Here is a 25,078-nt window from a genome sequence, read left to right as displayed (position 1 = left end):
AAAAAAAAAAAAAGCGGAAAAGCTCTCCACGGGCTCCAGAGGCGTTGTAGATTCGAACGGTCAATTAATCGTTGTGTTCATTTTCTCTATTCTTAAGTCAGCCGACTTCCGCTGGCTCTAGAAAAGCTTTTTTGCCATCGGACCAACAAAACTTTGTTCCGTACGCTGACTCGTCACTAAGGGTAGTAGGCCACTGCCCGTAGACATGGTTCGCGGCCCCAAAACGGTCCAATGCATCTGTGTTGCATGCGCGTTTTAAGCTGGACGGGAATGAATACGCTTCCATTAGTTATCGCATGTAAACCAGCCTGCATGTCTGCGCAAATCAGCGAGGTGTTTATCGGCTTGACTGCATCACTGAGTTAGCTGTCGATTTCCGAATTTATAGATTATGTGTCTGAAAGTTTTCAAGTTACAGCTACAGTTGATTGCTACAGGCTACAGTTGATTGGATGAGGACATAACTTGACGGGTGGATAATATAATTGCACCCTTCATGCTGTAATGTGTATTGCAATGTAGTGTGAAAATAGGGGATGTTATCTGAAACAATATCGTAGAAACGAAGCTAATTGGGTTACGTACGCAATGTATGCGATATCGTTGTGGTAATACGCAGACGCCACAATGATGCATCTGCTCCTTCGATCAAAGCAAAATTTCACCATGGTGAACAACGAGCTATTTCTATCAGTTTTTAGCAATACCATATGATCATGAGATATTGGTTTGCCCTTCGTTATTTTTTTGCCTTAGACATATTTGCGATAGCATACTAATCTCTGACTGCCATAATTAAGTAAATAAATAGCCTTTTATTATGATTTGGGTACAAACTGAAGGACCAAGGAAAAAACAGGTTAAAAGTGCACTAAGCAGGTGATGCTTATCTTTAGGTTCCGGTAGAACGTCCTTGGGATAGGCGGATCAGTGAACTTACCTCGGCTTCTATTCAAACATTTAAGATAATTATGGATAATGGCGACATGTTATTAACGACGATGACTTGGGCATAGACTATTGACAATGGAGGTATAAATAAAAAAATAAAGATCGTTTGTCTAACAAATTCAGGCTTGGCTTTGCTTGCCTAAGACATCATGCTTATAACAGGAATCGTCTGATTAGGCATTTTCAGAATTGACATCCCAATCTGCTGCAAAAATAAATAGCGAGTCCAAATAATGCCGCTTTGCGACGGTTCAGTCATGAAGCTTACGTCGACAGCAAAGATATGAAAAATCATTTGTCCATGACGAACTTGCATAGAACCAACATGAAGCAGGCCTTTTATGATATATGTGGTGTTCTAGAAGACGGTACATTCCTTGCCGCTCGGTTTTTTAATTCCAATGTATGCTTCATCAATCATATATATCTTCTGTCAAAGTGCCCTACCAGTCTAACGAAAAGTATATTATGGTATATATTGAAGTAGCTAAAAATCTACACCGTGATTAGTTAACTAAAAAAGTATTATTGCTTCTTATTCTACGTCGGAAACTTATCGAGTCATTCAATACTCGGTGGACACTGCAATGTTTATTGATATGATGGCGCTAGTTGTCGTTCTCCACTCGGACATTCAAAGAACCGCCCATCTTTGCTGAATCGAAGACCACTCATTAGACATTATTAGTGTTTTAATTCAAATAACTTATCCGCGCATAGACTTATTTCAACGTTAATTGAATGAATGTCTGAATTGGCAAAAACGTTGAAATGAGCCTTTCAAAAGCTAGATCTAGATGAGCTTAATGAAAATATGGCACATATCTCTATATCTGTTCATCGCGCCCATGTGACACCGGGGTGAAATTGTATTCCGAGGTATTTTTGAATGATAAGTATAAACTGGGAAGTTGTTACGGCTAATATGGCGAACATTTTAGTTGAGTACTTTTTTTCGAAAATATGGAAAACATTTTTTTTACTTAAAGTGTTGCTCTACATTAATTCATTGCACCAATCGATAGACGAGCGGATTAAACATCTCCCCACAGTTATAGTGAATGTTTCTGCATGGAAAAAGCCAAAAACCGAATAGTGACCCTCTTGCTAAGATTACAATGGGACAAAATTGTTTACATTGATATTTAGGTACAGAGGTTTTGTCAGTGTTAACTGAGAGCTCTCCATGAGCTGGACTGAAATGCAATAATTTTCACTTGAAAATATTCTTTGTAAGCTTTGGAGTTTTTTTTAACACCACTCGATAAATTTCGACGAGTCGGATCTACAATCGATGTTTTTGAGTGAAATTGTTGAAAAACCCTGCTGGCCGTATCGGTTCGTAAAAATAGAGCGAAAAACGATTTCAAGTCATCTTTGAGCAAATTTCCAACAAATCTAAATTGGAAAGCTAAAGCGGCAGATCTAGAGTTAATTTTCCTAATTAATTTTCGGAAAAAGACTGCCAAATGACAAAAATACAACAAAAGATTTAAAAAAATTGTAAAGTTTAAGTGAGCTTCCCGAAACAAAATGAATATGCCAACGGAGACATACCAGATATCTGCGTCTTCATTCAATGTAATACATGTATATATCTATTACTAGAAAATCAGAAAGGTAGAAAAAGATTTAAAAAAAGGAAAGATGAAGGAGACCGTCAGGCCCAAGGGACATCCCGAAAACAGTCAACTTTCATTGGATCTTGTCTGTGTAAACAAAAACTACCTTAGGGCTTGGTTACGTCGTAGGAACATAATTAGCAGATCAGCCGATTCAGTCAATCGCGATATATATTAGAACTTACATCCCGTTTGTTCCTCAGATGTTGATCAACGACCGGCTCCATTCATCCGCGTCCCGAAAACAGAATCAGCCAATAATACAAATGCCCAGTGATCACGTCGTAGAAATGCACCAAAAGTCAACATATTATCACCGAGGCAAATTTAGACTTTTGTTAAACATATTCGAACAGGCTGATAAAAGAGCAGCAAAAGAATAACGGCTTAGGCAATACGTATCTTATAGTTGACGTTAGGACTGAGTATAAGTAAACTAAATTAATTATATCAATGACAGAACAGGTGCAGGGTGAAGCCCACAGGACCGTCTGAAAGTCTTAGGAAGTGGGTTTGTCTTACTCCAAACGTAATCAGACTAATTATATCTGGATCGGAAGAGATTTAACCTGGTGAGATCGGCACGCAAGACGCATTTTTTCCTAAAGGGTAAGGATTCATAAAGCGTAACGTTAGTTTGAGCGTAATCACCATTTATCACAGTCTGATAAATATCTGGGAATATTGGGAATTTGTCGAAGGCTGTAAGGTTGTTCGTTTTTTCAAGCTCTACAGTATGAGTACAGCATAGAATTTGGCGAGAAATGTTTACGATATAGTCGAAAAATGATGATTTTAGCCTAAATGATTCACATTTGATGACGTATGAACCATCTCAGTTTATTTTTTAAAGCGTGTGAATACTTTTTTTGAAGGGTAATTTAGTTTTACTATAGGAAGCGTGATGCTAATTCAGTTCATTTGGGAAGTCACTGATAGAATCTCTTATATATGTCTATGAGAAAGCTCTAGGGGCTAAGACAGGCTAAATGTTAGAAGGATTGTGTGAAGAAAAATGTCTTCTCTTGACTAGATGGTAGCTTTGATGGAATGAGTCGAAAAGTTATATATGCTCCTATGCACAGATGTTAGCCGTCAAGTAAAGAAGAGCAAATATTTTAAAGCTGGATATTAATCATGGTCGATAAAACTTGATGAGTTCAGTAAAACCGCAATAGCATGTCCGTATGTCTAAATTTCAGTTTCTGAACTAAGCATACCGTCTAGGGAGTGATAATTTAACATAGTGTTTTATACGGGAATGATTTGTAACATCAGTCAGTAGATTCTGACAAACTGAATGAAATGCAATACATGTTTCTGTACCTAAAATGGGCACTTCTTGAGTGAAGACGGCGAAAACTCTATGGTCTCGGTTTATCTATGTAATAATAAAGTGAAAATACGTTTCAGTTTGTTTTCGTTAAGTTTGTTGAGCAAATTTTTAATAACTACCAATTGAAAAGCTCAAACGGGTAATTTGGAGTTGGTTTTCGTGAAAAGCATTGTCTCAAAAGCCATTTCATAGCTGGGTGTTAACAAAATATATGTAAGTATGTATTATTAACAAATGTTTAAAAAAATCCTTAGGTTTTGATAACGTCCTAGAAACAGAATCATTATGCCCGAGATATATCAAGTATTTGTGTCTTTATTGTTAAAGTTTTAAATAAAAATTGATGGCGTCTCAAGAACAAAGCCAATGCGTCAAACAAAATCCACATTTGCAACTGCATAATACAAAAAATAAAAGTTAAAAAACCTTTGAACCTCGGTGACGTCCTGAGCTTAGAATCAATACACCAAGCAAAACATACACATCAAATGTCTGTCGAAGTATTTATTTTATCATTATTTAGTGGAATACGTAACTATGTATTATGAAAAGAACAATAGTAAAAAGCCTACAAGCTCTAGCGACGGTGTGGAAACAGATTCAAGCTTCATTTGATATAATCGAGGAAAAAAGCAGTTTTCCCTATTTTTAACTTCAGCTTGCGCTAACACCCCAGGCGTAAAATTAATAGATCATTGACCCTATTAATCGCGATATCTTACGTGAAGATCGCGAAGATTACTTGATTCATGTATGTTCCTAAGAGGTTGGCCCATCCATATGCACCCCGACACAACAATCATTCCAGAGGCCCCGTAGTCATGTTATAGAAATGTATGAAATGCGAACAGATCATGAAAGAGGTAAATATAAGATTGGCTAAGTTCGTAGCGAACAGATGAGAACAGGCTAATGGAAAAAACTGGCTTGGCCAAGGTGATTGCAACGCGATAACTGCTATGCACGCTCAACCTATAATTTTTATTCACCTAATTGAAGGTTTTAGGTTGGGTGAATTAGCCAATGCACCGGCCAGGAGCACCGGTTCATCTAGTAGAACCTGTTACTAATAGTTTCATATTAAGCTACAATTGCCGTTGGAGGTATATTCTTCATTTATTTGTAATCAGGTTCTATGCAAATTTCCTCAATTAAGCTGGAAATTAGATCAAACATATTTAATTATCCAACTGCATTATAGTTCTGCTGTGTCAATATGACCGGTGCTTTTAACCCATAGGAGCACAGGTATACCTGTGCTTCTAATAACATTAGTAATAATATTAGAATAATATTCAATACATATAAATTCACAGTGATGAAACGCATCTCTTTGCAGACACTTAATCGATTAAAAAATTTAGGGATTGATTGAAAGAATTTAGCTACATCTGCACCTTGCTTCACTGATGAAAAGGTCTAAAATGACTAGAAAACATAGATTTTTATCAGGCTAATCTTAATAATATTGTTATAAAGCCAGGTTTACAAGTCGACCAGCTCGATTTTCGTATGTACAAGGGGATTTTATTTAAGTAATCATCATTTGGATTTGTTTTCAGGAGAGTTTCATTACGTTGCAGTACCAAACGTTTTGCTCCGCATCGGCCCCAAAGGACGCGTCCTTTACGTTCTCAGGTACGTCAGCAGCAGAACTGCTTCTAGCGTATCAAAAAGAGTGCTAAAATCTATTGGCCATTTCAAGCTCTACTATTTTAGTCTCTAAATCATTGTTATTAACTTGACCATTATGTACAGGTGCTTATTATGGTAAACCCTACGATATATTCAAAGGTGGGTGGAGTTCCCATTGAGTGGCATTGTAGTAAGCGGACACCAGTTTCATCAATGTTATTTTCTTCAATGCCATTTTACTATTGAAGCTGCGAAATGCTCATAAGTGTGCGACAAATAATCTTTGTCGTGCTCAAGTTACCAAGTTTCCAGTACTACCTAGAATCAGTTCGATGAAGTATCGACATCCTACCCTGTGAAGGCCTAGATTCTGTATTTTTTTTTATCGTTTGTGGTGCCTCTTCAATTGACCATTATCAATGGTTTAAGATAATGATGCCTTTCTTGAAGCGGTTGTACTTTCCGTTATTAAGTATCCTTCTAGCAAAAAAAGGAAATAAGCAACTCAAACTGTTCTTTTTTTTCTGACTAAAAGAGGCCTTTATTCTCCTTAGATAGACCTGCAGTGTCCAATGCAGAGGTAAGAATAAGGCCATATCATACTCTAACCTTATAGATAAGACTTCATAACCTCACAGCGAGAATGCATCAATATAAAACAAAAGATATTAAATCAATTTGCGGCCAAAGTTTCATTCTTTAATAGGTTCTGTTGAATCGTACCGGCAAGGTTATATAGCTTTTCAACACCTTTCTAATTTTTACCCAAGGTAAATTTATGATGGTAACATGATTGTTGATCGTGCGGTAAACCTTGTGACTAAAAATAAAGGGCTTTGAAAAAAGGCTACGCATACTTAACAAAACCATTCGTTTAAAATACTTGTGGTCGACAGCGACAAAAAATACAGCTTATACTGTCCAAAGCTTATGATCACATAAGGTCTTTATGCTATAGAGGGTCGAGCTTATATAACCCTATTTTTCTACATACATATACATTCGCACATAGAACAATGTGGGACTAATGATAGATGGGTTGACAGCACAGCTGTTAGAGTTTTGAACGTGTGACCAGGAGATGTCTCATTTTGGGTACTACTAAGCAGACGAGCACCGTTTTTCAATATGCGTACATTGCTTTCTTAATTTATCTTGGCAAGTTCAGGCGCTCGTTCTAATGTAATAAGTCCTAACAACATCTTCTTACAAGGATTTATTGATGAACAGTTTTATTTACTGATTTAAAAGGTTAAAAGTTTCGGAAAATTTTCCGAAACAAATAGGCTATTGGATTTAAAAAAGCGGTCATATTGCGGCAGTTACAGGTAACTATGTGCTTCAAATTAGATTGTATTAACGTACCAATAGCATCTTACGTTCTACAGGAATCTCTGAACTGCGAAGAGATCTTCCTGAGATTGGCACTGTAGTTGACAGGACAATAGCCGAAAGTCCGGCTTGTCGCAGGCTGCTTTGTGCCACAGAACGATTTCTTCTTAGTACCCCAAATTGGATCAATTGTTGTTCGCTTTTTAACGTTTTATAAGATTCTCCATGTTAGTTTGGTATATACACCTCTGTTGGAATATCCGAGTTTCCTTAAGTTTAATGTATATATATATATACGTGTAGATAAATCCATCCTAGAGCAACCTAAAGCTTAAAAAAATATTCTTAAGGCGCTAGTTCAGTTCTCACCCCTATGAACCTCATTTATACAAAATCCTTTATAGCCAAAAAGGCATTCCCTGTACAAATGTGCAAGTAGTTGTTCTATTAGAAGTATGTATCGACTCTGTAGAGCTGTTATAAAAGAATACATAGAATTAAGACGATAAATCGGCTAATTATGTCCGGGTTATACCACGTGTGTTCTATCGTAAATGCTATCTTAGACCCACATACCACTTAGTTTTCCTCCTCAAACTTGATTACGCATTATTCGAATCGGCAGACTAGAATCTAATAGAAAGGTCTGCTACACGTAAACTCCCTTAAGCTGCCATTGAAGCGTCAGCGTATCTGTTTATTGAAACAAACATCATTTGAAACCGCGGATGTTACCGGAGCCGACTTGACCCGATCTGTGTTTGAACTGACCCTATATATGGTATTATTGAATTACTTATTGAAGTTAACAAACTTTCAGATTAAAACTACGTTTCTCGTGTATGATGGATCTCACAAGCTACCCACTGGATACGCAGGAGTGCTACATTGAACTTGCCTCATGTAAGTTACTTCTTCATGTACGCCTATGTTGCCAATATTGCCATATAATTAGTACGTAGATGCCATACATAGCAAAAACGCATTCATACTATAGCATATACATCAGAGGAAATGATGTTACTATTTACTGAGTTTTTTTATCACAGGGCAGAGATCAGTAGTTTGACGCGTTTGGGAAAACTGTAAACAACAGTTTAATGAATCTTAATATCTAATGTTGCTATTGTGCTGCATATGACGCATGTAACCTTCCGGCCTAAAGGATGGGTGTGTAGATGGCAAATCATTTGTTACAAGGCGCAAGACAACAGTTCTAAGAGTAAACCGCAGCCATGCTTTAATACAAGCCTGATTTCTACGGCTGTTATTTACACCTACGAGGAACACTATCTGGCAGGGAACATGGTAGAACTACTATGCGCAAATAACATCAATATATAATAAGCGTGTGTTCGTCCTGTGATCCAGACAAGTTTAACAGTGAAAAGCCCGGCACATTTTCGTATCAAGCATCAACAGCACACGGTAGCGATGCTACGTAGAGCTCAGACTAAGCTGCACAGTATAACGCATGACACCATTGAACAAGCGTAGCGGCCTTACTTCAGAAATAGATAGATCAAGCATTTATTTTTTTATAAATCAAATATCAAAATTATGGACTTCGTCACATAAAGGTCATGCCTGTCACTTCGCTATCCTACCAACTAGAAGTGAAACACATGCGTAGGGTAAGTGTCCTTAGTCGACCACATTTGTGTCCTGTCGGACTGTTGTTGTCTCACACTCACAAAGACGGTTGCGTGTGCTATTTCAACAAAGATACTTCTACAAATTTTAGCCCATAGAACTTACGAGCGTCATAGCTTGAACTGTTTCTACATTGTTATTGAAGTTGTGCCTATGTTTAAAAACCTGTGCTCTTAATTTTGTATATAAATGAGTTTTATAATCGTAACACCTTTGGCTTGCTCATCTCTTTTGTGTGTATCTTTTTTATATATCGTGAAGGTAAAATCCAGCGAAAACTTTCCCTCGACAGTATTCTTGCATGCTTTTTTTGTTTTCGCATCCAGGTTAACTAAGTAATATAATCGAATGATTTCGTTATCGAATGATTTAACTTGATTACGTGCCGTACCTGTCCACGCGGCCGAAGCTTAAAGGATTCCTTCAGTCCCTATCTCGCTTCTTAACGCAGACTCGTCATCGGCGACGTAGAAAATCATAGGATTTACGCCATCTCCAGTTGTGTGACAATGGCTGTTAATAAATCTACGGCACTAAAGTAATCATCCACGTGAAAATTTTAGTCCTTGGCCGACCTTCGGTCCAAAACGTCTTAGAACTTTCGGCATGCACTACACCTCGTAAGTACCTTGCAACCTCCGTGCGTACTTCCAGTATTGTTGACATGTGGTTCTATTTTTCCTAACATAGGAGATATCTCTCCTTTTTTTACTATCCTACTATTCCTTTTCAAACTAGACTTTTCATTATGTCAATGTCCATCATTTTGCTTTAAGTGGGAAGAATAAGCTCTAACATCATAGCAATGTCTCAATAAATATAAGCATATGTTCGGTGCCACAAAGTCGCACTAGGCAAGTTGTCGCAGTACCAGATGCACTGTCTTTAAGGTGACCTTCTTCGATCTCTTTGATTTGTTCTGTGAAGTCTAAATACGTTTTCTACGATTATAGTACCACTTGACCCCTGTACTAATATACTGAGGAAAATCCCGAGAAATTACGCAAGTTTTTACTAATAATCGAACCCAAAACTTGGTGTTCGCATCTCACTCACCCCGCCACTGTGCAAGTAACTTACAAACTATTTTCTCGCTTACTCGGTAGATATCAGTGTACATACATAGTTCTATTGCCAGACGGTATAAAATTTAGTTCTTTTGGTAATTTCATATTAGTGCCTTCAGTAAACGTCAAAAAGGCTACATTTGCCAATGCGGTATTTACTCTATGGGAAACGGATGTCAGGTCATTGTACTTCATAGCATTTGTAGCTTTCGATGCGACGTCAGTTTTTTTTTTGTTATGTCATTCCCGTACCTTTGTTTTTGTAATAGTTCTCTGTGAGAGTCTCATTCGGTGCTGACTGTAGCCAATTATCTAAATCATGAATTTTGCAAAATTGAATAACTTCGAAACGACTTTTATAGCCTAGTTCTTGTTTTTGATACTATTTCAAGAATACGTGTTTCTATGTAAAACAGTCCGCATTTGTTTAAAACTATTTTGTATGTATCTAAATAACAAGCTTGATGGTTCAATGCTCTTTTTTAAAAGGCAAACAAGTTAAAGTGTATGTTACTGTTAGGATGGAGTATAAGAAAGTCACCGCACAATTATAATACTAATATATCATCATAATAATAATATCAAAAAATAACATTAACTATTCTTATTAGCGGCTTGAAAACCCGCCAAGGCTATATTGATACGAAGGACATGTGGTAGAAAAAATATTTATTTCGCAGACTTTTATGATAGACGCCAACTGAACACGTAACCTTACTTCCTCAGTAATTTAACTTAGTAGATGAAAATTATCAACGCCTTGCGTTATTACAATTTTGCACGAACGCAGACCGTCTGTAAAAGAACTTCTTTAATTCGTGCTCATCTAACACAAGATTAGCTAGTTCCAAGTACCCACAAGGTCTATGCTGCGGTTCTAATCATGTTAAACGAATTTAAGCCTAAGTAACCCACAAAGCCTTTACTCGTTACTACAAACTAGGTCCGTCCGCAAAATTAAGTCCGGTACAGGTCAGAATAACGGAAAGTGACCAGCGTAAAGCTCCATTATCCTAAGAGCACGCTAAAGCCAGTCAAAGCTGCAACTATGGAAGCTGGCCGGGAAAATAGCCACTAACTTCCCCTTTATTCCCATGATCTCCTCTTAAGATTCATTGTCATTCATTTGCGTCACGTACGAGTACCGTCCGAAAGAACTGCTTTAGGACCCTTTCCAAACAAGTCTTTCGAAAGTGCTCAAGTACAGGGTGACAATTCTATAGTTAAAGGAAAATTATATTTCACGCACTCCGTAGCTTATGCATAGCTGACCACTGTACCGCTTGAACATGGAGGCCCTCTTAATACGTTCCTTGTTTCAGCCTTTTCTATTAGGCTAGATATATAACAAGCTACTAGCGGATACTTCACAGATTGTGGCATTAAACCTTGTCTCCGTATGGACAGCAAAATTCTTTTACAAGCCGTCTTCCACAACCCCAAATCTATTATGTAAATGAATACTAGCAAAAGAGGTGCTAGTTTTATTTACTCATACTGGTTGTGTTGGTGGTAGCACTTTTTTTTTTCTCTTTTTGTGCGCTTTTTATTATTCTTTTACACATTTATAAAATACAAAATTAAACTAATGCGCATTAATAAATTTTTTGCTGTTTTTCTATGGTGCTGAAATTTCCCGCTATTCATCGCGCATAGTTTTGAATTTGTGTAATGAGAACAAAGCTATGATAATGTTCCCGTTGGGTAAAATGCAATCCCACAGTGAGTTGATATGAATAACTGAAATAATTAAACATATTCAGTGAGCCTTGGCAAAAGGTAGAATTCGAAGTTTTATGGTTCGATTCCTAAGTCATCAAAGGTCATCTTCAATCGTTCGAAGCTTCCTTCACATAGTCTCTTATAGATTTGCGTAAGCTTAGCATAGCATCCTGCGTACGCTAAATCGCCAACATTAACATCTATTCAGGTAAAATGTCATACTTCACATACACGAATACTCGTTTGCTTTCGGAAACTCTTAATGAAAAACTGACTGTAGTCGTCTAAAACATTACTGTCGCTATTTTACATACGATACATATTTCTATCGATCATGATAGTTCTTTGTTGTTAAGTCAAATTGAAAATTTAATACTTTCTCTCTATTAACTTGTGTATTTGCTCACGCGGTCAACGAAGCAGCTCCTGGAGCACACATACCGTTCTTTAGATTAGGCATGTTTTTGAATATACGATTTCCTATCCGAACAGACATATAGTACCACCGTAATATGTACACCGTTAGCGCTTTGCTCATATCTAAGAGTTTCGATAAAAACGTATTAGTTAACGAAAGCAATAGGATATTATCCATCGATAATATTTAGTTAAGTTCATTGTGGCGCTCACGTCTCAATTTATATTAGCGCTTTGAAAACAGATTCGAAGTACTTCGAAGTATATCAAGGTGTTAGTAAACAGAGCGATTCGAACGCCACTATTTGAACGAACTGCGCATTATGCGAGCATAGGTAATGGTCCCATTTGCTGGCCGAGTCAAATAATATCGTTCCGTTCTCGAAAGGATCATATAATTTTTGCCTGATTATAGTTCGTTCAGCGTTGGCGTAAGTCATTTCGATTTTCAAATTTAGTGGATTCGATCAGTTTCTTAGAAACCATCGTGTAGTGCAGCAGTTTAATATGTAGAATACCAATAAGGCTGCAATATAATTCATTTCATCATACGGAATAAAAAAGCTGGTCACTTTCATTCGCACACAGGCACAACCGATTGGCTAGTGTTTTTCGTAAAACCGACAGGAAAACCATTGCAATATAGATAGCGTGACAATTTTACTTATTAAAAGCAATATTGTTAGCATTACCTTTCGCCAGTTTTTAATCAGCGCCTCGTTTTCTCAATGCGTGTAGAGCACGAAAACCAAAAGCAGCGGGCACTCAACTACAGCTTCCTCTCTACTAATTGCTTCCCGATTGGAACTTGCATAAAGAAAACAAAGTGATGCTATTTACCATCTTGACTTGCGAGTTGTGAAATATTTATTTCCCTCTTGCCCGAAAACAGCTCTACAGAGCTCAAACCTAGTTTCTCGTACGATTAAAAAACCTACATACTCTTGCAAAAATAGAGGCTAAAACAATAGGTGTAGCGAAATGCTCGTCTCTAGTGGCTCTAGTTTACCATTTACTAGCCATTTGTTGCTGGTTAGGAAAGCTAAATATGACTAAAAATACATCGAATTGCCTCACAACCAAAGTAGCCGTTATCGTACCAATGTTGTCAATTAGCTGAGTGTTTTTTTTTACTGATAGATACCCTGAAGTCAGAAACTATTTGGTAGTCCGTATGAGTTGGAACCCTATAGGATAGGAAACAAACAAAAATACGTTGATAACGCCGCCGGAGCTTGTGTATCTGCAACGATACGTAACTGTCAAGTCAAATAAAGACCTGATGAACGCTGTCCACTTACCCAGTTTAGCAAGATCTTAATTGAACATAGACTGGTTCCCCAGGGCGATCGTTTGATTCTAGAATCGTATTTTCCTCAAAGCTCGTACGCAGCGAAGCACAATAAATAGTTTAAATGATTCAGATAGGAATTTTTTAAACGTTGCGTCACAAGTAATACAAGCTATCCTGGCAACAAGATAAAATGCGACGTAATATCCTTTCCAGTCTCGCTCTTGAAAAGAACTGCAGCCCGTCATGTTAGCGGAGTTGATTTCGTCTAACACTAAATCACCATCTGTCGACGTTACTAAACAGGGAATAGATAAGTCAACAAATATGCCAGAGACGAATCATATATATCCCTAAAAAATCGATGTTTTTATAATTGGGTGACAGCCGGCACGTTAGTGATTGTTCGACTTCTGCTCCACAAGTGTTTATTGTTTTCGAAAGTAGTGCGAGTAACAGATACGAGCCTTTCAAATCCGCTAACATCAAGGTGCGGTTATATATGTATTTTGATAAGCTAAATAAGCGAAACCATATTGCTTTACTTGTTTGCAGCTAATTCGCAAAGTAATACGTTGGATCTATGAACCGTTAGCACGATTTAACTTACCACCGATGATACTTCGAGAATTTTCCGTCGACTTTGACATCATGTTTAGCAACGTTGCAATGGAATAATTCACTCACTAGAAATAATTTGGTGGACTGCATGGGATTCAGTGCTCCGAAGTACAATATCCCGAGGCCGAGGATTTATGGTCGCGTAGCGTGAAACAAAACCAGCACAAGACATACAAAAGTCCTGGTTATTGTCTCGTTGTCCTATATTTCAGTTGCTCGCACCAAAAATGACGTTCTTCTTCGCTGGAACGATACGAAGCCTTTAAGTTTTAACCATGGCATCCGGATGGCGAATTTTAAACTTGAGCATGCGCAGTACCTAGACGCATGCGTCCGAACGACAACGCTGCTCCATAATGCGCCAGAGCATGGTAGGTACAATGAACGATAATTAGAAAAAAAGCTAGAGACAGATAAACAAACATGCCTTCACGAAGGCTTATCCTACGTAAAATTGTTTGCGTAATTTAACAAATAGCTGCTAGATGCATTGTAGAGCAATATACATATGTACGTGCACGAAGACATGTAGCTTCTATTCATTGCTGTTCGTTTGCCTATGAGATAGGAACCTGAGTTTTATCCTTAGACAAGGCTAAGTTGTATTAGAGTTTCGAACCGACACAACGAACAAATCGGCCGACGCAGCAGACAATTGAGCCAATAAAGGAAAACGGGACAATTTCTATAATTCTGCTGTAAATGCTAAATGGTAGACAAAAGGATTCATATTTTCATCCTTTATCCTTATATTTTATGTACCCCGTCGTTTTCCATATATGAACTTTTTAAAAGACTTCCTTATCAGCCAATGACAATGTATTTTGCTTCTACTCTGACTGCATATTCTTCATATTCATTTTCTATTAGACACTGTCAGCTAATGACGGGCAATTTTGAAAAATTTCGCTATAAAAAATTGTCACCAATTTGTCAAAAAGGGAATCGAGGAAGGTCCACGTCTACGTCGCACGTGTTCTATGCGAGATTCTGATGGGTCGTTTGTCGGTTAAGAGTGTACGTACAATTCTATGCCGTTGTAAGCCATTGTGTTTGTTTAAAGAGAAACCAAAAGCTAATCCAAAGAATTTCCTATGTAAAGTTAACGGGTTAAATAGATATACAAAAGGATACTGATAACATAAATCGGAACTTTCGGGCATGTCGTACAATTTACGAAAACTTGAGAAACGGTTCCACTATGACAAAAGACGCACAGATGATCTTTGAAGATGTTTATGCCGGGAAATTTTTTTGCTGTTTTATTGCTTTAAGCTCGTTTGCTTAGAGGGCCTGAGGTATAAGGCAGGTGATAAATTACTTCTTTTCATACATTCTTTGCCTTTATTACTAATACCAGTACATGCTGCAAATTATATTTCAAAAAGATTTTGATATGAAAGTTGGTGGTAATGACCTGATAGATGTTCCCTTTATGTTATACTATGCTTCGTATGCTGAACATGTTTATATATCACAATACAGTTCATACAATCTAACTTAATTTATTAACTTTTGAATATGCGTCGAAAAAAACACAAGGATATGGCTCGCGTTAAATGTTAAGGCAAGCATCTGTTTACGCGGCACATTTATAAGTACTGTCTCCACTCCTCTATAGGCAACACCGCAATATAAAGAAAACGTAGTTCGTATTCACAAGATCTCGATGCAAACAACTCTGCATTGGGTTCTGGGCTGTTGCGTGTGGCAATAAAGACGTCTACACGTTCTACATCATCAAGCCAGAGTCTGCTTTTCATATTTTACAAAAATCGCTTATAAAAAGAAAAAAAAAATGCTACACCGTGCCAAAACAAAAAAGCAAGGGACCGTCCTGAAAGTTTTAGGCTTATGCATCCTCTTTTGCCATGGAGGATCTTTGGCGGCAGATTACAAGATTACGAGATCCTACTGCTGCCATCTCGGTGTTTTTACGATTCGGGTCGCCTGTAACTGAAAGAATTGCTACGTGGAGCTATTAAGCCCTTGTTCGGGTTGGTTCCCAGAGATTGTATCGGAAAAGCCGTTGTTCTCGTGCGTGGTAAGTGGATAAAGGCATGATGGGTTGATGGAAAGGGAGCTGTATTTGTGTCGTTATGCTGCGACACGGACAGGGCGTGATATGAAGCGGATTAAAGGCTGAAGTCAGGGAAAAGCCAGATGGACCGACACGTAAAGGGCACCAGCAAGAACGATCAAGTGTACAGAAATAACGACCTGATAGCGTTGCTGGTTCGTGGTAAGATCGAAAGGCGGTCGAAGCAGACGAAGAAGAAGATGGAGCTGAAATAACGTTTTTTACGTTCATGTGTCTGCGTCGTCGTTCCCCGTAACGGCTTTTAGTAGCAAAGAGACACATGGGAGCAGACAGATAAAGTTAAATCTTTTCCATTTGAAAAAGACGCGATATTTGTCGCAATCGTTATCGTAATTTCCTAAATAGTTCTCGTTTTTGCTGTTGCTTGCGTTACTGAAACCGGCATTAGATTTTGGTAGGGCTAAGTAAGAACAACGGAAGGACGCTAAATATAAATAAAATATAAAAATTAAGAATTTCTGAGCTAGATTATTTATGTACTATAAAACAACCATCTATTTACGGAAGTTAGTTACCTTTGGTGTAAGCAAACTGACGCGAAGATTACTTGCAATGGGAAAGCAACAGCCGTCCGCGGTGGAAGCGTGCGTCATCACAATATAAAAAGCGAGACGCATCAATACGTCTCTCTTCGAAGTCATACTTATAGCTCTGGAATGATTTTGCATGCGGTACTAATTTAAAGCTTGTAATGTATCACCTAGCTCCGTTACGACTTGTTGATCTGTAGCGTGGTGTATAATGAGAGCATGTTATTCAATGTGGTTGTTCATCTATTTGTAGCAATCACTAAACCGTCTAAATGTGGAAACCAACATTTTGGAAAATCCGTAGGTTGTCAGATTCTGAGCACCACTTTAATTGATTTTATAAACATTCTGAGACTGATTTTTTCTCGGAAATGTCAGGGAAGGGTCAGCGTTTTAATCAACTTGTGTGTTTCATGTTACTGTCTATGACCATTTGTCGCTTCTTAGTCGTTTATCTACTCTGTTCTGCTAGATATTTTTGGATGCGATGTTGAAAACCTTAATAAACCTGTTCTCGAAACTATTTTCATTATGAAAGTGAATTTCCTTAAATTGAATTTGTCAATGACTAGAAAAGGAATAACCATTTTGCCTAAGGAACGGAGAACATAATTGGGACGGCCCAATCTCCCACAAAAACTTTTACAGGGCAGCTTTAACAACCGTAGCCTTATGTAGCTTAGTATCCACTTGGACAACAATTATCATCTATCTTTCCTGTGGTGCAGCCTTATTCATTTAATGCAAGTGGGTCTTATACAGATCTGTGTTAATAAGCTTGTTTTTTCAGACGTTATCCAACGTGTAAAACCCTTCCAATGTAACCAGACGCAAATAATGGTCGTTTTTGAATAGTGATCTGATTTTACCTTGGGCTTAGTCGTACTTCCTTCCTTTTTTTTTATTCCCTATTCCCTACTTTTTCTGCTTCATACTGGTAAAAGAAACTTTTCGTCACACGTGGTAATTTTCTAAAATCATCCATTGTGGCGGCATGATGCTCAATGTCGGATGAGATGTCGTGAAGCATAAAGAAGCCGTGCCTCTTTATGTTTTTACTCGGTTTATGAGGCACCTGTATCCCTAAATTCTTTTATAAAATTTAATAGATTCAAGATGTCTGACGACAGTGAAGTGTCTGGAGTCTGTTTTCGCGGTCATCTCAGCTTTGAGTAATCGATCAATGTCGGATAATTCTTTTAAATCCAAAATCTATATTTGGACACAGCAAACCCCCTTCAAACAGTCCTCTTCTAAGATCGTCGTAGTAGATCACAGAGACATTCTGAGCTACTCTGATAGATTTTTGTTCTCGGAGCGAAATAAGTTAGGTGTCAAAAATACACCTTTTTCATTGGAAATATCCATGTTTGGGGCAACTTTGGAACGACATTTTGTTCATTACGTAAGGAAGCACAGCTGGACTATAGGGCAGCTCTACTGAATGGTACACAAGACCGAGGAACACCAAGTATTCTACAGATCTATCCATTTCCACACATGGCTAAGCCTTTGTGTTTCCTATACTTGTCTACTTGCATGATTTTCTACCAACTTTTCGCCAAGATCACATGATGTCCACTCAAACATTATGAAAAGCTATTTTCTGTTTAAATTAATAAGACAAAGAAGCTATTGAAATCGCTACACGTATACTTAAATAATTGGCTAATTGGCTAGGGACATATTGAGAACGTCTTAAATGATTATGGAGCACCATTGGCCGCTCCGCAACGTGTCATTTCTTTCTAACCGGATATTTTTATTTTATGAGCAGATACGTCCGGATGTAATTGCGTGTTGAAATAATCAATAATATATAAGTTTGACACCATCTGATAAAGTATCAGTATGCGTACGCTTCTTTAACAAATCCCATCAACATGTTTTGTGTATTTCCAAAAAAAGCAACCTCTAGATATTTAGCTGACGGTTTTAATAGTGCAATAAGATTACGACTACTTGTAACCCAATGGACAAATGACAAAAAGGCTATAATAGGAACACAATGGCGCACATTGAACTATTTATTCAGATCTGCTGATCAGCGACTTTATCTGATCTTGTTGCTCAACACTATTTGCCTCTTTCTTTTGGATCTAAAGCTAGCAAAATGCACCTTGAAAATTCGTTCTTTTTATTGTATTTTTTTAAATTTAATCTCGTAAGTTGCTTGGGATACATATAAGTATACAGAAAGCATTATCCATTTTAATAATAATACGCGTTTAGGAGCAAAGGGCGGATGTAATGGTAATTTCTTTGTTGACTAATGTCGTCTAAGCTGATTTAGGATCGGTCCCCATTTGCAGAGCGTTCCTGCCTTTCCGTGCGATTATCACTCCGACGAGCTTTCGGACATCATCTGGTGCAGTCTTACTTACCTTCGTTACTTATCGTGGTCATCTCCTGGGTTTCATTCTGGCTCGATGTGGACGCTATTCCCGCCAGAGTCACCCTCGGCGTCACCACCCTTCTAACCATCTCTGCTGAAAGCACGGATAAACAGGTATGTTTATATAATTCACACAAGCTGGCAAAGAAACAAACAAGCAAACAGATCAAAAACATCAGTTGGCCTTTCGCTAACCTCGATAGGTGACTAGAATATATCGCCTTTTAAGTCAAGAAGGTAACAACAAAGTAGTGTTGGTCGTTACGGCGTAGCCGTTGAACTTATGTTTTACGGATACAGCGTGATCCACTGCGGAGGGCAGATTTCGTAAAGGGGCTTGGTAAACCTTTTCCCATATTGAGGGAGTAAAAATAATTGGTCATCAAAGGCTATCCTTCTCTTCAGCATGATTATATGCGCGTCATTTCCGCAGCGGCTTAGTAGAAGACCAGGCTATTTAGGTTGTCCTTTTTACAGGTTATTTAGGCTGCCCTTTATACAGGCTATTTAGGCTGTCCTTTTTGCATGCATTTTAGGCTGCCTTGGCGCCAGTCTCATACGTGAAGGCACTAGATATCTGGATGGCAGCCTGTACACTGTTCGTATTCTGTGCTTTACTTGAATTTACGGCGGTGAGCTATTTGGCGCGATTGCGAAGTCGAGAGGAACGACCTTCACCCATCGTGCCCGATGACGTTGCACATTTCACGGTGAGTGTTAGAACCATTTTAATGGACAACTACAAAAGAAAAATCGGCATATATTCGACGCTTATTACAACTATTTGTCAGAAGGCTACCTAACAAAGAGGAAACAGCTTGTGCTGTTTCGCGAAAGTAAGTGCTTTCGTTTGAATCATTAGTTAGTAACTTCATTTCACACAAATTCGTAGGTAAGATCAAGGGTGTCAAGATTATGGCCTAAAGTACCTCTGAACGAGGTCAGCAGCAGAGGTGAATTGCAACTTACCTTATCCTCTGCTAACTACTTCTTTCCGAAGACTTGTTATATCATAAAGCGGGACTCTATTATTGACACTAGCCGTGAGAGCCACAATTTTTGCTAGAATAGTTCCTTCCTGGATTGGTTCTTATCCAAATGTGCAAATGTTTTGTCGTACATAACATGACTAGTAATTCAGGCCTTTAAGTAGAACGGCTGTAACACCGAGTTTAAAGACACACGACGTGGAAAGCAAGCGTATTTCTGTATCCTGTTGTACTTTTAGTGCTCGCAGTAAACATAATATTTGACCAAATTTTACAAAAATAACAAATGAAATAAGTAGCAATCTGGAATAATAAACGCATATGGGTTTGTAGTAATTTGCTCGTTCGGCTCCTTGTGTCTGACTAACTTATTATCATCTTAACTTACTATCATATTAGCTTTAGGCATCTGCCGGCGAAGCAATTGTAGTTGACATTTAGATTGCTGTGTAAGATTATTTCCCAGCAGCAGTAAAAGTACCATCATCTGCAGATCGGAAAGTACAAAAACGACAGGTCAAATACGTAATTCATACTGTAGCCTGGCATAATAAATGTAACGAAAAATGTGATAACCTCAAGTGTACCGTTTGTCTGTACTGCTGGATAAACAAATCGAGCTATTGTTGTTTTTCTTTTTTTGTTAACAAATAGTTTATTATACAACAATAGGACACCCGGAGAAATTACGCTGAATATTGGAAAAGGTCTTGAGTATACGTCTATATTATGTTGTTGTCGTTGGAATGTATTGTACATTATGTACATATTGGCTACGGTTCACCTGAAAGCTGACTAAGAAAATTACTGAGTTATGTTTGAAGGGTATCTGGAAGGCGATAAGGCCCAGAACAGGGCTCGCGTGTTACCGACATCTATATGATGTCGTTAGGCAAGAAAAGGCCGGCAAATACGCTAAAGAGCAAATAGGGCAAACGAATATCTCTTAGAGCTTTCACCAGTAAGAGTCACAACATCAGAGACACGAGTGTGCATCGGGACGCATTAAGATGTTCGCGTTTTTTAACCATTTTTTTTGGATTTAATTTTTATTTACATAAAAAATGATAATAAATACTATTATTTTTAAAATTAATTTAAGAGTTCTTTAACCATTTGCGTTTATATTTACGTCCATATAGCTATTAGCGTACCCCTGTTTTGCCTGTGATGATCAGCCTATCGCTTTTCATCCCCGCACCAATCTCCCTGATCTAATTACATATGTATTACTATGGGGAAAAACAGGGGGATAGCTTGGGGCAACCGGAACAGCTGTAGTAGCGTAGAAAATATTTAACTGAAACCAACACATCAGCACTCGAAGTGTTTTTATTCGATATAATTAAACAAACTGTAGTATTTCAAATTGGTAAATAGCTAGCATTGTAACTAACGCCTCCGGAGCTGCCTTGCAAACCACCCGTCTTAGCTGGTTCATCGCTACCGACGAGCCCCATCCATGGAGTCTGCTTTAGAGGATTAGGGATGATCTGCAAACGGCACGCCACTGTCCGATGGGAGTTTGGCAGATCTTTTAAACGTAAACCATCAGATTTTAGGTGTTAGCTTTACGCGTATCATTAGCCAGATGCAATACCATTGCAAAAAGTACGTTTTAAAATGGACTAGCTAGAAATCGAATGATTGACGCGAGTTGCGTTTATGCAAGCCTTCGAACTCTGATATACGCGCAGGTAGTCCAGCGTGGAGTCACCTGCTAAAGCTTCGACCGTCTTTTGACGAACTGTTTGCATCCCGTTAAGTACACTCAGTTTGCCATGTTAGGATCTGTCTCAGAATGTTCAAAGACAGCGTTCTCAATGTTCGATGCTTGTTCAACCGAAAATCACGACTCATTATCGAATTACGAATTTGAAATATTGTTAATTACATTTATTTTGCTATTACCGAAAGCTAATGTTACCTCTTTCTTTGTTTATGTTGTTATTATTCATCTCCCGTTGGGTTATCCCATGCATCGTTTCGGTATTATTAGGATTTAAGGGTATACAAGTGACGAAGTTCCAAAGTTTAAAAGATGCCCGCCAACATGCGGATAACGCTCATTTTCATTTTTCGAAATAAATCGGAAGACGAAAAATCGGTATACTTCTATTGATCGCGCTACTAATAATATGTGGAATTGCTGATGTACTATTCGCAATTTGATTTTTAATTTCCGCTTGTTCGACAAAGAAGACAGCTAACGATAGATTTACTGAATTATGTATCCATCACTCCCGCTTCTTTGTTTACTACGACTGCAAATATAAAAACTGACAATAGCTGCAATGTGTCATTTCTATCAGTTGGTACATTTGTCACGCCAGTGAATTAAAATAGTATCAATTCATTCTTTAGGTCTACCTCGCGTCAAAATTTGTGTAAATGACCTTATTTCTAGGAAAACGCTTACAGGCCTCAAGCAAATCAGCTCTGCTTACATTCATACACATGTTCAATTAAACTATAACCGTACAAGTTACAGATCCTTTAGTCGCCCACCTTAAACGTTTTCGTTTGTTCGTCCCGTGTTTTGACCCCGTCGAAAAATATCAGAGGATAATTTAACGCACTTCCCTAATTTGCTACACGTACCTGCTTTCTAGGGTTAAGGACGCGAACACAACCTAGCCGCAAGCAACAGGAGAAACGAGGAAAGCTATGCGTTCTACGACACACAGAACAGTACCTGAATTAGGTTATCTGATGAGCTACGTCGATTATATAATATGCCTGTACAATACAATACGATTCTCATGTTGTCCCTTGAGTCAGGCGAAATTATACAGCATATTAGCGGTGTGTTTATGTGACATATCCACATGAAGGTTATTTACTGAAACTCTGAAAAAAACAAAATAACTCGTATTAGGATTTTGCAGATCCATCAACAGCTTCGCAATTTATTTGGAATTAGTACATATTTTTCCTCGCGTAAATACGATATGTATCGTTATCTGGCATTGTTATTATTGCCGTAGCGTTGCGTTACAGGCCTCTATGCATAAGGACCCCACGAGCTACCGCAAGTAACGATTAATGGCGAAGTACAAACGCATTTACCGTTTCACATATAATTTGCACACCAGCTTCGTATTTGTTATCAATCGTTTAGTAACAGTATGCAATTTCTTCATTGCCGATATCTTTGTAATTTTGCTCAATTGTCCATATGGAGCGCGTAGCACGAAAAAGAACCAGCGGTATCTACCTGCCAACCAGAGGCGCTGTTATTTGAATAAATGCAAATTGCGATAACATCCATATTATTTTAATTTCAAAGCAATCATTATCGTTCTCGTAATGGTACAGTGCTAACGTACACGCCTTTTACGCCTAAAGAAGCGTGAGATAAACTAGGTTAGAAAGCGGACGCGACTAGCCCTCTAAAGCAATGCTCGAAGTATTTATTTGTAAGCTTGAAACTATATAAGATAGATTAAATCTGATGATATTCCATCTATGACTATAAGAAAAACACGGTATCAGTGTGTTTACATTGCAGATGGAGCAGCGTATTGACCGATCGCGGGTCCGGCAGTTGGCGTCGGCGAAAGAGGCTGAGCGGTTCTTTCGACGGACAGCGAAAGGGGTGGACCGTGTCTCTCGGCTTGGCTTTCCCCTAATGTTTGGAATCTTCAATCTTGTCTATTGGCCGTATTATATGCATTAGCTGGTAGAGCAGAACTTCAAATAACCCGCGATTCTCGGAGCGATTGTTGTATACCTATACATGCTTCATTTCGACTGGTTTATTCCTCTAAAAACAACAAGGCTAACAGACATTCAATATTTTACTATTTATGATAAGTAGTGTATTTGCAGACATTAAAAGTATATGCGGGGCTACGGTTTTATCTGTCACATAATAACATTTGTAGAATAAATAAAGAATTATTTGTTGCTGGTGTTGTATAGGTTACATTAAAAAATCACCGTAGGCGGTGATAGTTCACTTGTTCATTGTAAATATACGCAACCTGCTTTAGGCGTCGCACTTCATCGGGTAACGCTGATCTATTTTTAACGAATTGCCGTTAATTGAATAAACTTTAAATAGAAAGGTAGTACCAGTATCGTGTCCAATGTCACTTTTTTTTTGTTTAATTAAAAGTAGACATAGTGGTATAACAACTTTAATTACCACCAGAGCTGTACATGTAAAGGACGAAGTAATTACGAAGTAAAAATAAAAAGTCGCAAGAGAGAAAAAAAAGCCAAACCTAATGTTCGGTAGTTGTACGAGTTTACACGAAGGTTATACCGCTATGTTTGCATCAGAGTTGTTAAGGCGAAGATGAAATTGGGAATAAAATACCTGATGGAACTTTATACACGTAAAGTTATACGACAAAGTTGTATAACTTGTACGTGTATATATATACATAATCTTAATTGCTTATGTGGATAGCTTCCTTGAATAGATTTTGGAAACTCTGATACTACGGAAACAGGCCAGCTGAGAGGCGGCCTATTATGTTTCAAGTTTCGAACATTTGCAGCACGTCACAGTATTACTGTACCTTGGCTGCCTCTGACAAAGAATATATAACTCAGCAGCCTAATTATCTCAGCCTCTGACGCAAGGACTACGATATAGCTATAAATATTGGTTGGCATCTCGTCAACCTCACCAGGAAGTTATCTTTACGATGTACTCGATCTGATGACGTTTAAAGGTCCATAATTAAAGGATCAATTTCCGTCAAAACAAAGGTGAGAAAGGTCATTTATAGATAGTGATTCTATAAATGTATTTCGAAAATATCGTTAAAAAATAACTTTAATTTTGAATCTAGTCAACATTTTCAGAGCATAGCCAACTAGAAGGGGGCTAAGCAGTAGAAGTATTCTCGTTCGTGCTATATTTTTTATACCAATCTTTAGGCAAGATTAGTTAAAATAATAATTTTAACTAATTTTGCCGATCTTTGCTAAGATCGAACAAAATGAGCCAGCAACTCTACAAATATAGCCAATAAGAAATGCGTAATAGGGATAAAAAAAAGATGCTATATAAACAATGATCAAGTAATTGTATCCTGTTTGAAATATGTTCATCCACGAGTTATACAGCAGTCACTTTTCCCCCTTGGTGCTACTTTTTTTTTCAAGTTCAAGTTGAGCACTTTTTAAGCACTGTTGCAAGTTAAGTACGTTGTTCAATTAAACGTATGTTTTTTAATATCTACATTATTGTATTATGATCTAAAATAGAATGCGTTCGTTTGCATGGCGAAGTCAGCGTCTTCTATAGCCATTATATGGCATGACTCGTTTGTTTAAGATAAATTTCCACTATCCATATTCAAACTACCAAAAATCTTAGAATCCTCGTTTGCAAAAAACCGCATGATACTTTAAATTTTTCATCTATATAATGGATAAAATATACATGTAATACAAATAT

The 25,078-nt window shown here is 37.9% G+C and overlaps 1 protein-coding gene and 1 long non-coding RNA gene across 7 annotated transcripts in view; one reads left to right on the top strand and one right to left on the bottom strand.

The window, feature by feature from the left end:
- Positions 1 to 13,515, bottom strand: part of LOC111258557 (uncharacterized) — a 54,597-nt gene extending 41,082 nt beyond the window's left edge. Inside the window, exons 1-2 of the long non-coding RNA XR_002679062.2 lie at positions 13,037 to 13,515; positions 12,428 to 12,542 (exon numbers count right to left, since the gene is read on the bottom strand). This is a non-coding gene — a long non-coding RNA (uncharacterized LOC111258557). The remainder of the gene's footprint in view (positions 1 to 12,427; positions 12,543 to 13,036) is intronic.
- Positions 1 to 23,749, top strand: part of LOC111258556 (glycine receptor subunit alpha-2) — a 60,306-nt gene extending 36,557 nt beyond the window's left edge. For 4 of the 6 annotated variants that reach the window (XM_022829925.2, XM_022829930.2, XM_022829926.2 and 1 more), the window contains exons 6-11: positions 5,472 to 5,547; positions 7,697 to 7,779; positions 13,860 to 14,018; positions 18,591 to 18,787; positions 19,210 to 19,383; positions 23,174 to 23,749. In XM_022829925.2, the coding sequence (XP_022685660.1) occupies positions 5,472 to 5,547; positions 7,697 to 7,779; positions 13,860 to 14,018; positions 18,591 to 18,787; positions 19,210 to 19,383; positions 23,174 to 23,341 (857 nt within the window). In that variant the 3' untranslated portion in view covers positions 23,342 to 23,749. The other 2 variants (XM_022829931.2, XM_022829932.2) reach the window with 2 other exon arrangements.
- The last annotated feature ends 1,329 nt before the right edge of the window (positions 23,750 to 25,078 follow it).

The sequence above is a fragment of the Varroa jacobsoni genome, unplaced genomic scaffold (assembly GCF_002532875.2).
Source record: "Varroa jacobsoni isolate VJ856 unplaced genomic scaffold, vjacob_1.0 scaffold_245, whole genome shotgun sequence".
NCBI classification, from domain to species: Eukaryota; Metazoa; Arthropoda; class Arachnida; order Mesostigmata; family Varroidae; genus Varroa; species Varroa jacobsoni.
This window is presented reverse-complemented; position numbering and strand designations above follow the sequence as displayed.